General features: G+C 38.2%; 1 protein-coding gene across 1 annotated transcript; it reads right to left on the bottom strand.

Annotated features, from left to right (window-relative positions):
- Positions 1-11244: 11244 nt before the first annotated feature.
- On the bottom strand, positions 11245-13991 carry LOC137198448 (doublesex- and mab-3-related transcription factor B1-like). Its single transcript, XM_067612327.1, has 3 exons — positions 13434-13991; positions 11670-11896; positions 11245-11568 (listed from the first exon to the last, which is right to left on the bottom strand). Exons 1-3 carry the CDS (start codon positions 13897-13899, stop codon positions 11425-11427), a joined length of 837 nt encoding a protein of 278 aa, XP_067468428.1. The 5' UTR covers positions 13900-13991; the 3' UTR covers positions 11245-11424.
- Positions 13992-15072: the final 1081 nt, after the last annotated feature.

The following is a 15072-nucleotide window of genomic DNA, read 5'->3' as shown; positions in this document are numbered from 1 at the left end:
TCTAAGGTATAACCTCAGATCAACTTTTACTTTCGATAATATAGAAAGTTGATCCTCCAAATTCAGGCCAAAAGACACAGAAACTGGAACACTGGTTCTGTTCGATGCTGAGGTTCTGTTATGTGCACATTTCTCTCTGGCTACTAACATGTCAGCAAACATTTTTTAATTTACATGATCAGCAGACATTAAGTGTTGTGTTTCTGACCACCTGATGAATGTAAGTCCAATATTTATTCTCATTTTAGCTCTGTTTTGGTCTCCACCAGCAGTTTGTGCCTCTCAATATTAACATTACATTCGATCTCTGACCTTTGAAAACCACTTGCACACACTTAGTGCTGTTCTGAAGATATTTCCAGAAACCTCAAAGACTCTTCTAACCGTAGGATGAAAAAAAATCCTTTCCACTACTTGATAAAAAAAAAGAAGATGTTTAACTAGTTTCCCAAGTTACGATTCTTGTTTTCTATCCAGGTAGCTGGAAAAATATAAAAGTGTTATTTTCATGTGACAACATGAATAGAAAGTGCCATCAATAAGGAAGATTACAACTGATAATAAAACACTGAGCAAAGAACTTTGTACTGTAGTTTCTGACTACCATCTTTTTTTGGATTAGGATACTGAGTCTCAACTTGGGGAACTTGTTAAAAATCTTTTTTTGTGAGTATGAAGTAGATGGAATATTTTATTTTTATCCAGATGGTTAGAGGAGTCTTAAATGTCACTGGAAACTTTTTCAGAAAAGCAGAAGTTGATAAATTGTTAAACAACCTTCTGGGTGTTTCAAAGGTAGCTGGGTATTTATTTTTCAGAAAAATTGATGTGTAGCTCTGTGACTCAAATGTAACGGTAATTACATAGAAGCACAAACTGGACGTCCTACTTACGTCTGAGAGAAATATCTGGCTCTTTAGCAGCTACATGACCAATTTTCTCCAGCAGCTCTTCACTATATTTATCTTTCTGACGTTGGGTGATGGGTAATGCACATGATGAGTTTGAGAGGAGATGAGAGAATATGCAAGCCATAAAACCAAAACCACGAGCTAAAAGAGTCCAAAAACCTCTATGGAGCTGATGGGAACTACAGGGTTGAGTGATTATTACAAGAGACTCCTTTCACAGTACACATATTCATTTTATCCATTGCTAATTTATAAAATATTGATTGCAGCTTTAAATTTTTTTTTTTTTTTTAGCAGAAGACAGAAGTATTTTGGTGGCTGGTGGCTCCTCTTCACACTCAAAAACTGAATCATGTTGAAACTGAAAGCTGCACCAAACTGACCTCAGCCAATATATTGCCAGAGGCGTCGTTCAGACACAGATATCAGTGAACGTTTGTTTCAAGCATTCAGCAAAATATTATTTATTTATAGAAGCAAAATCTCCCTACTGCACAAAATCGAGCCACAGGTCAAACTAGAGTTCAGTCAGTATTTCAAAAGAGAATCGTTTCATTTCAGTTTGTTCCTCATAACTCTTATCATATTTCTTTCATTGCCCACTTAAGGGCAAATCATTTCTTCCTCTAGCTCCACATTGTTGAGGGTCCTACAGGATATTGCTCAGCCCGTTTCCAGTTTGTCTGAACTCTTGCACTGAGCCAGGAATGTTTTTTAAATAGTGTTTTCCATTGTCCGCTCTAGTCAACACCACACCCAGCTCACTCTGCTCCCAGTGCCCCTCACTGCCTCACATCATCAATCTTTTTGCTCTGATAATACCAATTCCTAAAGACAACATAGCCTCTTTACTCCACTCTCAAACTGCAGGCATGCCACTATCTGTTGCCTAATCCTTATTGTGACTCACTGACCTAACAAATCCTATTCCTAATCTGACACTTAATGATGTGAGAACCAGATGGCTGCACAAAAATGTTGCAGCCCTAAACTGATTCTCAGGAAAATTGCAAAACACACAGACTCCCAAACAGACACGCACACGTCAGTAATATGGATCAACAGCAAAATTCTATTGAAACTAGAATCAAAAAATTCAATAACTTCTTTGCTAGAGCCGCATTGACATCAAACATAGCTTTTCACTACAGCTTCAGCCGAGGAATCTACTGAACATGATACCTACAATCACTGTTGACTGTTGAAATTACTCAACACTTTAATCCGGGCAAAGTGCCCCTAAACAACGCGTGGTATGTTCCGCATTCCTCGACCACACTGGACAGGTTTTATCAGCCTGTGTTATCCAGACACACCCAGTCTTTCTCTTTACTTGCATCAATAGTGAAGAAAAGCCCTGACAGCTTACCTACTACTAGGGCGACGACGACGTGTTTGCTCACTGCTATCATAAAAGATAAACTGTAGAAGAATGAATATGAAAGTAATTGTTAACATATAAATGTATTATTCAGATATCTAAGGCTATCTTGTCTTCATCAAAGTGACACCACCCTGGTCTAGACAAGAGAGCTGAAAAGCACGGTGTACTGGAGAACAATTGTGTGACGTTTCTTTTTTCTGGTTATTTTTAAACTGCTTGGGGTTGTTTTTATTATACATGAAGAGAACTTGTGCCTGTTTTACTGTATCCCCAGTAAAACCTGCTTTAATGCTTTGTAATAAAAGAAAAAAGTACCGATAATGTACCAATCAAAAGGTCGATTCTAAGTGCAGATATGGGAGATGAATGATAAAGGAATAGTTCACCATTTCTCATATCTGTCTGTGCAGCCAGCAGCCAGTTAGGTTAGCTCAGCATAAAGACTGGAAGGAAAACAACTATATCTGAAGGTGACAACACCTCTAAATCTCATTAACATGTTCTATCTTGTCTGTTTACCCTATACAAAACAATTTGTGGAGTCACCGCACGGGTCATAAACCTTGTAAAACCACAAGTTGTCATTTGAACACTTTGGGTTTTGAACAGATTAAACAAGCGTGTCATAACTTCTTAATTAGAGATGGTGGTAGGGGGTTTTGTTACCTTTGGACAGAGGCAGATTAGCTGTTTCCAGTCTTTATGCTAAGATAAGCTAACCGGCTGCTGCTGCTTGAATAGACCCATAGATATATTCTCATTCAACTCTCTGCCAGAAAGCAAATAAGCTCATTTCCCAAAATGGGACACAGAAAGGACATCAACTTTTGTGTAAGTGTATATATGTATATATGGTGGATTTTTAAATGTGTATTGCATTAAAATCAAACTTCTAAGGGAGCTTCAACAAAGAAAGGACATTTGGACATTAAAGATATGGAGCTTTAGCAAAAGTTCAGTCAGGAAGACTATCTTTTGCATGCCCAGGCCTGTAGTTTTATTTCTCAAACCATCTATCATTCCCACCCCTCACATGCTCACTCATAACTTCCTTGCTGTCATTGCCAGGGTGTCAATTAAAATATCAACTGTTCATATCAGCTGGTCACATCTAACCAACAGAACGCTGACACACCTTCATTATCACCTACTATCTTGCGGCTGTTTTTAAATATGTTTCCTCCTTCTCTGCCTTTTAGTGCTTTCATGGTGCCATTATGTGTGCCCCACCACCTCCCCATCACCGCCCAGTCTTTGCAGATTCATCAGTGCATCACTTCATCAACCTCATCTGCCTTATCAGTCAGCAGAAGTCATCAGCCACCACAACCAGTATCTGGACTCCATGGGGGGATTTATCTTGCTGCTGCTCAGGAGTGATGTGCCTTGATTCAAAATCTCCCTGTGGAGTCTAAGCGCTAAAGACTTGTGACAAGACTTAATAATCAATATCATCATTTGTATAATAAACCATTCTTTCTGCTTCATTCACTTGTCGCTCCTGACATTGAAATAAAATAAGATATGAAGGGCCTAAAGGGCATTCTTGGAAATGGCATTCAAAACCTCCTCCTACGTAAAAGTAGAAATACAAAAAGTAGCAATAGGAAAAAACTTAATTAGAAGAAGTCCTGCATTCAAAATATTATGCAAGTAGGCTATAAAATGTAGTTTCAAAAGGAAAAGCAACAATTTTTTGAAAACAGTCTCTTTCAGAGTTTTAAATAACTGATGCTTTTCACGTGTAAGTGAAGTTTTACTGTTGCAGGAGGTCCTGGAGGTGGAGGTGCTACAACATGTCTGGCTACTTCATTATACTTTAGGGTAGATGTAGCAGTGATTTAGTTGGGTGGCTCACTCAATTAGATTTTTTCTTGTGGGGTTTTTCCATCTTTCAAATTCTGTTTGAAAATACAATTCAAAGTGCAGATTGATGTAAAAGTCTCTTGGCACTGCTATGCAGTTATTAGATTGTTAGATTAAGTTGTAAAATTCGCTGCAGTTTGACAGTTAACCGCTCAGTTCTGCTCCCGAGGGTGCACCACCACAACTAGAGTAAATCATCTGTCTCTGTAGGCAATCCATCATGTTTTATGAGCCTGTCATTGGTTTAGCAGGTAAAATCTTATTTTGCACAGTCATCAGTTACTGCAGCCACCAGATACCGTAAATGCAGTGGAGTAAAAACTATAATATTTCATCTCCGCAGTGCAGTCAAATATACAGTATGTTCAGTTATTATTGACCCACAGAATAAATATGCTGATGTAAAACACCAGTAATCCAATATATTAGATATGTCTCACCTCTGCAGGAATGTGTGTACTTTATAAATGACTGAACCTGTCATTTGGGTATGTTAGCTACACATCATGCTTAGTTCACTGCCTCATATGAATCTCAGATTGTAGATGAACAAGTAGAATACAATATCTCTGAATATTCTGACTCAATATGCAAATATGTATAGAAGAACCACTTTTTAGGTTACCACTAATATTACAGTTTGTTTGTTTTTTTTACTGCAAATACAAAAAAGTTACACTTTTTATAGCAACATCAAATACTTACATTGCATACTTTTATTTGAACTGAATGTTGAAAGGAAAACTTTGGGTATTAATACTTCAACAGCCTGTATGAGCATTTCCACCTCTGCTATCCATAATGATTAAATCCTGACTGGCTCCATTTCAATATACAATAATAATTATTATAATAATAATCTGTATTTGTAGAGCACCTTTCATACACAAAATGCAGCTCAAACCATATAAATTTGCCTCGGAAGGTGTCCAAATGGACAGAAAAAGAAATATCATGCATCTCCCTTCAGAAGTGAGCAGAGAAGTGTGCTCTGCCTGAGGCGTGTCTTTCTTAACTAACGAGCCAACTATTGTGTAAAAGGAATCAACCCTATCTTGTGAGGTTCTGTGGCAGACGCCCAAGGACTTGTTTAGAGGTTATATTTCTCTTTTTCACCTTTGATAATCAGGCATACAGCCAATAGATCCAAGCAGGTGTACAAGAACAATGCGGTTGTGTTTTTTTTTTTTTTTTATTGGTCTACTTATTTGTTTGTTCTGTGATAGAAGATCTGTTCAAGGACTTGTTGAAAATATTTTTTTCTTGGAGATAAATAAAGGACTTATTTTGTTTATAGTATGAATTAGTTCATGTTCACGTTTCACATTTTTTATTCAATGTTTTAAATATGCAGAAGCAGAGCAAACTGCATTCAAATGCCATCAATACATTGACTGCAATATATTCTTGATGTGTTATTATAAAAATGATCAAAGATTTCAGTAGTTACGTAAAAATAAACCTTACTGTGTAGATAAATGAAAATAAATAATAATTAGGCGGGCCTAATTATTGGGACCCCTGAAAGTTCATCATGAGATTTTCAGGGGGTCCTAACTATCAATTAAGGGGTCCCAGACCCCCCGAGACCCCTGTATTTCACACATTGCTTTTCACAGGTAAAATCGAAACTAATTTGAAAATGGATTACATGTGTTGTTACACTGGCACGCGCTCTCAAACCGATGATTCTCAGTCACACGAAATCTGGCACTTAACTTGAGCCCTTTGGCACTGAGTTAGATAACCTGTCACTTTGGAACATTTAATTTTGTCATTATGGTTATTTATTATAAAGGCGTGGTGAATAAGTATTTAGATGGTTGTAATGATGCCTCTTAAACCCCACTTATCAGAGTGTGCTAATCAGATCAAGCCAACAGTCTGTTCAACAGAAGAGAAAGTGGCTAAAATACTACTTAACTACAATCTGAACTGTGAAATTCACTCAGACTTGCTCATTTTGGAAGAAATCTACATAAAACACCTTAGTATCCACAGCACTCTCTGAGTTCACATAACTGATCTCTCCTTATAACTTTATTAAAGGTCTTAAAACAAAATCCACAGTGTGTCCACACATTTTGTCATTTTGTGCAAAAATGCATTTAAAAGTTTATCTGAAGCTTATATGTCTGAGTTAGTCACATCAAGTGGATATTGGCCACATTTACAGTCTTTTTGTAGCATCAAATTCCCTCTTTGTGTTTCCTCGGACAGTGTTTCCCTGTTGAGCTGCGGTGGAAGTATAGTAACAAAAAGATGAACTCTGGCACTAAAAAGACTATAACGTTGAAAGATTTCTTTTGATTTGACTCATTTCAACAACTGAAGCTTCATATTAGCTTCAGATAAACTTTTAAATACATTTTGCACAGAAGGAGGCTTGCAGATTTTGCCCCCCATCACTTATGCTGTAAGTGCATTATGAAGACTTCTAGTGGTCAGTATGAACAGGAGGAATGATCACAGCAAGAAACACATATTTCAATATTTATTTGGGCAACTGACTGTTGTTTTAAGACACACTTGAGAAACTGTGAACCCGTCTTTTAAGGAGAATTCTTTTATCACCACCTCATTCCCAGATTTTTGAAAAAACTGGTATTAGCAAAAGTCTTACTTGTTATCTTTGGCTCATAATGATCGCACTGCAGGTTCGAACATCTTCTCCAGGTTGGCCATGGGACGGTGCACATAAAACTTCTTATATCTTTGATTTATTGTTATCACCATATTCACAGTCTCTCCTCCAGCAGATACTTCTATCATCTATCATGGGGGAACTCAAGTGCTGTACTTCAATACGAATTTGAGGTAGTTGTACTTTACATGAGTATTTCTAATTCTTGCTATTTTATACTTCAACTCCACTGCAATTCAGAAGAAAATATTGTACTTTCTACTCCACTACATTTATTTGACAGCTTTAGTTACTTTTCAGTTGAAGATTTGACACAATGGATAATATAACAAGCTTTTAAAATACAACACATTGTTAAAGATGAAATCAGTGGTTTCCAACCTTTTTGGCTTTTGACGTCTAACAAAAAGCAGTGTGTAGTCGGGGTCACATTTCAGATGTCAATGAGTTGTTAACAGCTCCACCAAATAGTGATTTTTCCCTCTAAACTGGTTTCATTTCAATCAATGTTCAAATGATCCAATATTTCACCAAAAATCAAAGATTAGAGAAAAAGTCCAAAAACTGAAAACAGATTTGTGTATCATAACTTTGTTTTTTCTTCTTTCCTCTCCCATTAATCATCTCACGACCCCTCAGATTTATCTGGTGACCCTTTAATAATCCAATAATATAAGAATATAACAATAACAATGAGCACTTTCACTTTTGATACTTAAAGTAATTTTAGCTTGCGACACTAAAAGGAAAGTAAAGGATCTGAGTGCTTCCTCCATCTCTGATATTTGGTTTTATAAGACTGAGATAGATAGATAGATAGATAGATAGATAGATAGATAGATAGATATATAGAGTACTTTATTTATCCCCAAAGGAAAATTTCAGAGACAGACTTTATCAATAGAAAGAAGCTTGTAACCTTATAGCTCTTTAGATCAGTGGGATTCCGCCTTGGCAGACTTAGAGCAGCGGGGATCGTTTCAAATTTTTGGCAAGTGTTACAGAGGCTGCAGCCAGCAGTTGAGATCAAAACAGACCTTTAAACTGTTTTGTGTTAGATGTTAGAAATACCATGGTTACATAATCACCTCTGTAGCCTCTTTGAAGTTACAAATTTCCTCAGAAGTGATTGTCAGAGGCAGATTGGCATGTGATGGATAATTAGAGTCTCTGTGTTTTAATTGGCACTGCATACAGAAAGCACACATACAGGCCTCTGTTAACATGTCTTTATGGAAACATAGTGTATAATAAAAACGCCTGTTATTGCCCTGGTGACTGATTTTAAAGGTTGTGAAGAGTGTGTACTGCTTTGTAAATAATAAGAGCGTAAGAGAATGTAACTCTTGTTTTTAAGGTGGTGGAAATCTGTACGAGGCGATCTTTCAGTCAATAAGAAGTTTGAAAGTCATCTAAAATGTTCTTAAGATCAAGATAGTGACAACAAAACTCCTGAGCTCCTGTCTTTGCTGTCTTTTCACTCATGTTATGAGTCTACACATGCATGGGGACAACTGACCTTAAGCTTCATTTATACTCCCGAGCGGACGCGCACACGGACAGCTGCGGACACCGGGGACGGGTAGTTAATGTGTTTGTATTACCTTCTGGGGTCCGCTTGGGGGACGCGTTCCACACATGCGCAGTAGATCGCCGTCTACAGGAACACAACGTTGTGACCACGCGGACCTGTCACAACAAATTCCAAGTACACGAATGTCCACACAGAGCCCACGCGCACACCCTCTGATGACGAAATTTACTCACGCGGACCCCAGCGGATCCTCGCGGACGCAGCAACTATAATTTCAGCTTTATAAGTCTGAGATAATCTTGCAGTAATACCTTTAAGGTCAAGCTGGGGGCAGGTGAGGGTGACTGATGCTTTCGCCACATGCAAGGATGTGTAAGCAGTGTTGAATTCGTAAACTTGTTCTGCTGATCTACTTTCAGACTATACAAACACCAGTGTTGACTTGCTGTCTGCTGTGTTTAGTCTGTGATGACTGATACGAGTTCTTGTCTTTGTTCTCCCAAATTTCTCACCCTGAAGTAAAGTGGAGTAAATCTGCTGCCCTGCTGTGAAGTTTGTTTTGGTTTTTTTCAAGGTAATTTTCCATTTGAAGATATACATCATCAAAGATCACTGCATTGTGGGTCTATCTGCTGTGTCTTTTGGGTTCAGAGCTGGCTCTTTGATTTCTCAGAGTGAAGACAAGGGCTTGTATTTATCAAGCTGCTAAAAGTCAAATTTTGTATTTAAGTAAAAGATTAAAGTAAAAATCTTTTATTCCTGATCCCAAACTTCTAGATGACAGAGGAGAGCAATGTAAACAATATCATGTGCCATTAAGAGAAATACTAATGCCAAAACAATATGTAGGGGGTCATTTCAGCCAACTTATTTTGATTGCAATCACTTACTATGGATCTTTATTGTCAGCAGCACTTGTCTAAATTCACCTGATTTTAAGGTTTATCTGTTGTTTCTCTTCTACTGGCTGCAGATGATTTTCCCTGTGTTAGTTTAGTTTCCTATCTGTTTTAATTTCAGCTAATTTCCTAATGTTGCATCCCTATTTTTATACTATAAATATATAAGATTGTTGTTGTTGTTGTTGCTATTGGAGATGTGAATAATTCCACACAAATAAAATGAACTGCAGAATAACATATTGTATGAATGTCAGTACAGTATATTTTAAAAAGAATGAACAATGGGGCAGATGTAGGAAGAATACTTGTCCTTGATTGGCTGTTCCTGCTTAGCATACAATTCATCATGTGATCAATTAAGAGCTGCCCCAACACTTCACTGTACATAAGAGTAAGTTGTTGGGAAAAAAAGTGTCTTATTCTTTACATTTAGTGAAGACTTTTTATTATTATTATTATTTTTTAGTCTCAGTTCTCTAAATTTGATGATTATGGGCCCTGATTTTACCCTCCTGCTGCATTTACATTACAATTTCACTAAATTTCGCCACTCAAGAGACCAAATTTCATTTGAATTTTAAAGGATTTAGATTATAGTTGTACAGCTGTTTAACAGATTAAACTATGAATTATATATTTTATTTAGATATTTTGTGTTCTGATTTTGAAGTTTTATTTTTGGTTACACGATGTATGATATTTTGTCACAACTGGCTCACTTTTTTATTGTAGTACTTCAGACTGATGAGGTTCCTGAGTGTGGCAACGACATCTTCACAAGAAAAAATGTGGCTAAAAAACCCCTACGGATGTAGGGAGTGAAACAAAGACAAACAGGAAAAGAGCTGAATCACTAGTTGAGGTATTCTCAGGAACTGCCAGCACCCACAATCCTCACCTCCTGGCAGCGTGCAGCTGTTCTCAGTGGGCTGCCTGAAGTTGCTGTTGTCAGCATTTATCATTCTAATGAAAATCCCACCAGCATGGCGAGGCCGGACGGGTGCGGTGTCCTCCAGGAATTCTTCATAAAGCTCCAACACTCTGGTGATAAATATTAGTATGAACCAGCTCAGGGTATCACCTGCTCTACTTCTATATTTAGGTTCAATACAGAGGAGAGTACACATCTGTGCAGTTCATTGTGTTGTATTTTATTCCATCTGTGTAACTGTAAAGATATTATTATATGTTATAAGCAGACAGAACAGGTATGATTAGTGAGCAGCTTGTGAGTTCAGACTGTAAAGCCAATGATGGTATTGGGAATTATATGATTTGGGAACACAAAGTGTGCCTGCTCCCCCTGCTGGGACCATATGGCAAAATGCACCTCTTAGAGACAACTTCAGAAACTGAACTACAGTGAAATCATAAGTCAAAGTTTAAATTGTGAGTCTGAATGCAGAAGTGTTTGATATATAATCTCTCACTTTGGGAGGGAGGAATGTGTACAGAAAAGAAAGGAGAGGGGAAGGCACTGTAAAACCTTAAATTTCCACTGATTTATCCATCAGTAATGATGTTTTATGAATTAAGGTGTTTTAATTGGATTTGAAGGATATAACTGATGTTTTTTAATGATTCTAATATATTTATTACATGCACATCTCAAGGGGTAAAAAAAACCCCATTAAAACTGACCCTTAATGTATACCCTAAAAGGATGTTACTTTTTCAATTAAGGTGAAATTTCACACCACTTACAGTGTAACTATTCAACAGTTATCAGGCTGAGCTACTGCAGTAGCCGTTATTCAATGTCAATAAGTAATAAAAAATTGTGAAGTTATTTAACTAGTGGAATGAGATAAAATAATAGTGCTCCATAAAATAGTTACTAGTTAACTAAAATGAGATTAGACATAAAATTAAGTGACGGGCAACATTAAATTAAAAAAAAAAAGCTGATTAAATGCTTAAATGGCATGTCATTGGTGGACTGCTGCCAGTGATATGTGGTGATAGTCCTCAAAGTAAAAGCAAAAACACATACTAAAGACAGATTAAAAGTATTTCAACAACATTTATTTATGTTTTTTTGTAAACAAACACATTGCCAACAGAAAAATGGCATGTAAACTCTACTGTAATAGGTCAACTTTAATAATGCTAAGCCCAGTGTGCAGAAACATTAATGCCAACAGTGCAGAAACATGGCACAGCATCGTCGAGTGTGCAGTGCTTTACTGCAGCTCTTCCATGTTTTGCTTTTTGTGTTTGGGCAGAGGAGGCTGTGGGGGCTGTGGGGGCTGCCTGGACATCAACTCCTCATGGAGGGGCTCCGGGAGTGTAGGCGGCTGAAGGGTGAAGAAGACTTGTCTCAAATCCTGACAAAGTAAACAAACAAGAAAGACAAGGATATTTACTTCATTACATGACACATCACAGTCTAGACGTCAAGTTCATGACACATCCAGGAAGTACTTACACTAACAGCAGGAGGTCCAGGCTCTGGTGGACAATGTAGAGCAGCCTGCTGGAAGTGGGGGAACGTTAAGGGTCCGTGGAGGCCGTCGTTGTACCCAGCAGGCATGGGTGGTGACCATGGCATGCTAAACAGGAAGTTACCATATGACGCATAGCTGCTGGGGTAATGAATGAAGTGAACAACAGGCAGAGGTGCAGACTGCCCTAATTCACCGAAGTAAGGGGCATCTGGAAAGAAAGTAGAGACTTTTAGGTTAAGTCTGAACATTAAAATCTGAACAAATCAAAACCATAAAAATGTCTTTCTTATTTGAGCTTGAAAGGTCATTGACCTTGGAAACAGCAGCTGACAAAACAGTCTCAACTCAAGGTTAACTTGAGCTTGTTCCTGTCGAAAGCTCCAGAACAAGCATGTAAGCGGACTAGAGCTGAAACTGTTATTAATCTACTAGTCATTAATCGATTAGTTGATTGACAGAAAATTAATCAGCCACTATTTTGATAATTGATACATCATTTAAGTCAATTTTTCCAGGAAAAATGCTAAACACTGAATGTTTCCAGCTTCTGTAATGTGATTATTTGTTGTCTTTCTTCTTCTTATGTAATAGTAAACTGAATATCAAATAATATCTATAAGAAAATTGAAGACATCCCCAATGGGCTGCAAATAATAGTAAGTTGAGGCCCTAAAGTAGATCTTGACTTGACATTGTTTTGTCAATCTGTATATTCATTTCAAACTGGTGTTTTTAAACTGAAGGACAAGGAAGTGCCCAGTTTATATTGTTACAACATGGACACCCATTATTTACATTCAACTCAAAGTACATACATGTATCTCAAAGTTTGTTTGTTTTTCGTGTTTGATGTACTTTTCATATTATTATTCCTTCTTTTATCCGTTGTTTTTAATCACTTTGAGCTGCTTCAAATATATGATGTCTTAGGTTATTATTAAAAAGATTACTATTAACTCTTAACGTGTAATGTAACAGTACTCAAATGTGTTTTAATGATCATTATTTTTTTGAAATGACGGTCAGAAAATATCCTCGTGTGTGTGTGTGTGTGTGTGTGTGTGTGTGTGTGTGTGTGTGTGGCAGCTACGATGTTTGCCCCGCGCGCTCTGCCGATCAGCAGCTCTGCGGGTGTCCAGTGAGCAATATTTTTTTCTTAGGATGGCGAAGTCATGACCCGCCCCACCCTGCTTCTGATTGGCTTACCCTGATATTCTTAACCTAACCCTAACCAACCCAACCAACGAAGGCAACGAGTAAGCCAATCAAAGGCACAGTAGCACGGGTCATGACTTCGCCATCCTAGGGGGAAAAAATGGCGCCGATTACTCAGCCGTTAGCTCCTTTTAAATGGAAATATAGCTTGCTTAGCTAGCTTTAGCTCAAGCAGTGTGGACTATCTATCCGTCTATAAACTTTAAAAATTTAACTCGCAAATTACAAAAATGTTCATTTACAAAGCAAATACACAAATATGTACTTTTTTACTTTACTTACTACAAGCCACGTCAAAAATGTCCCGTCATGTAGCCATGTTCATTGTCTGATATTCTTGGTGTTAAATTGGCTTTTATCTGTTGTTGGTCTGTTCTCTTATTTGGGAAATCTACCAAGCTGCTAAATAAATATTATCAAAACAAATCTTAATGAGTAAATGCTTCTCAGCATCTCTTAAAAGTTGTTTCAATCCAGTGTGCGTCACATCTTCGATAATATTAAACTTACTAATAAAAGGTGTAACTTACATGGGCCTTCCTCGGCCACTTTTGAATCAAAGGGCAGCACTTCTCTGCTGTCTAGGCCGGCAACACGCTCTCCTCCCGCGGTAGGTCGACTCCGGACATCGTGAAAGCTCCGAGCGGCGGCGGCAGCGGCAGCACTGTCCTGGGTCGACGGACGACCACCTCCAGTCGTAGCAGCTGGGCTAACTTCAGGTGTCTTCTCAGTTGCTGGTTTCGCCGAACTGGCTCCGGGTCGCTGCTCTTTCTTTTGGGGTTTACTTTGAGCTTTATTCAGATTTCGCTGAAGGGCTGTGAGCCGAGTTCGCTGTGTGATGAGATAACACTTCCAGCAGTCGCAATTAGCAAACGGGCAGAACTTGATGTGACCTTTCTGAGGGACGATGATCCCGTGGTGGCGACACCTGGTGCATTTCGGCTGTCGCGGTTGCTCGGTGGCTGCTGCCGTCAGCTGTTCTTTGGATAAACTCATAATAAATGACCAAGCAGCTCAATAGTTAAATTTCCTGTATTCTGAATTTATGTGTTAGGTGCCCGCTTGTAGATCAACCGAGAGACCCCGTCACATATTAGCAGGACTGCAGTGAACCAAATTAACCTTTTATAAAATGTATCATTTTCATGCGCGGGAAGATATTATTGGCCCATAGCCCACAGACCAGTAGAAACCAATCATAATATGACCTTTTACAATGATTAGGTGCTGTAATGTTGCTGCGCAAATTAAACCTTACATACTGTTCGGGTGAAATCTGACCCCCCATTTTGACATTTGAAAGCAGCAAAAACACCCTTAATGACATTATTTAAGGCAGAAAGTTTATGACTTTTCCTAAAGTGGCCCGGTACATACAAAAATGTAAATTTATTTTTGTGCAGGTGGTATAAATATTTGTAAATGGAGGGTGTTAAGGGTCAAATTTGACCCGTATTTAGTCACTAGAAAGGGTTAAATCAAGGTAAATGATGGTTATATAGAAGCTTGAAAGAGTGAAACTATAAATTGGCATGTCTATGTGTATTTCTGTCATTGGGACAGAGCTCAAAGGGACTTTGACACTGTCACGAGAACTAGCCATGTTCCCACCATATTGCAACATTTGTCAGGTTCCCACGCAGGTGGGCATCTGCACCTGCAAAGAAGCCTGTACAAAGTAACAAATAAAACCCATCAATCCCCACACAACCAACATAGTGGTTGCCCAACATAATCCTCTCTATAGTGGAGGGCAGCTGTCATAGGACTATAAAAAATACCTGTGCTCCTATTTCACTGATTTGGTGTATCTGTTATTCCAAGATGAAAAATAAGACAGTGAGTTGAGGAGAAAGTATTAGAAGAGGATGCCAACATGGAGGAAATGTCCTTGTGACTTGTCTCATAGGCGACACCTATCCTTCCCCACACACCAGCCACAGCAGCACAGTAGCCTGAATCTTGCTCTGATCAGTCTGCAGTCACACAGTTTATTAGTTTTATTCTAATGAGTGTTGTGGGGTAGCAGTACTTGCTGTTATGTTTTATTTATTACAACAAGAAATGTTTATTTATAGGCCTAAAGGTGCCACTGTGCCACTTGGAGATTGCAGTTAAGGCTCCTACCAAAAATGTAGTGTTGTTGCATGGTCAACCTGCAGAGGTATT

The sequence above is a fragment of the Thunnus thynnus genome, chromosome 15 (genome assembly GCF_963924715.1).
Source record: "Thunnus thynnus chromosome 15, fThuThy2.1, whole genome shotgun sequence".
In the NCBI taxonomy this organism is placed as follows: domain Eukaryota; kingdom Metazoa; phylum Chordata; class Actinopteri; order Scombriformes; family Scombridae; genus Thunnus; species Thunnus thynnus.
This window is presented reverse-complemented; position numbering and strand designations above follow the sequence as displayed.

Excerpts from the sequence above, each read along its gene's own strand:
- LOC137198448 (XM_067612327.1), bottom strand. The coding sequence starts at position 13,899 with ATGAGTTTATCCAAAGAACAGCTGACGGCAGCAGCCACCGAGCAACCG. Across the intron at positions 11,897-13,433 it reads AGTGGCCGAGGAAGGCCCAT|ATGCCCCTTACTTCGGTGAA; the intron begins GTAAGTTACACC and ends CTTTCTTTCCAG. Across the intron at positions 11,569-11,669 it reads CTGGACCTCCTGCTGTTAGT|GATTTGAGACAAGTCTTCTT; the intron begins GTAAGTACTTCC and ends TTACTTTGTCAG.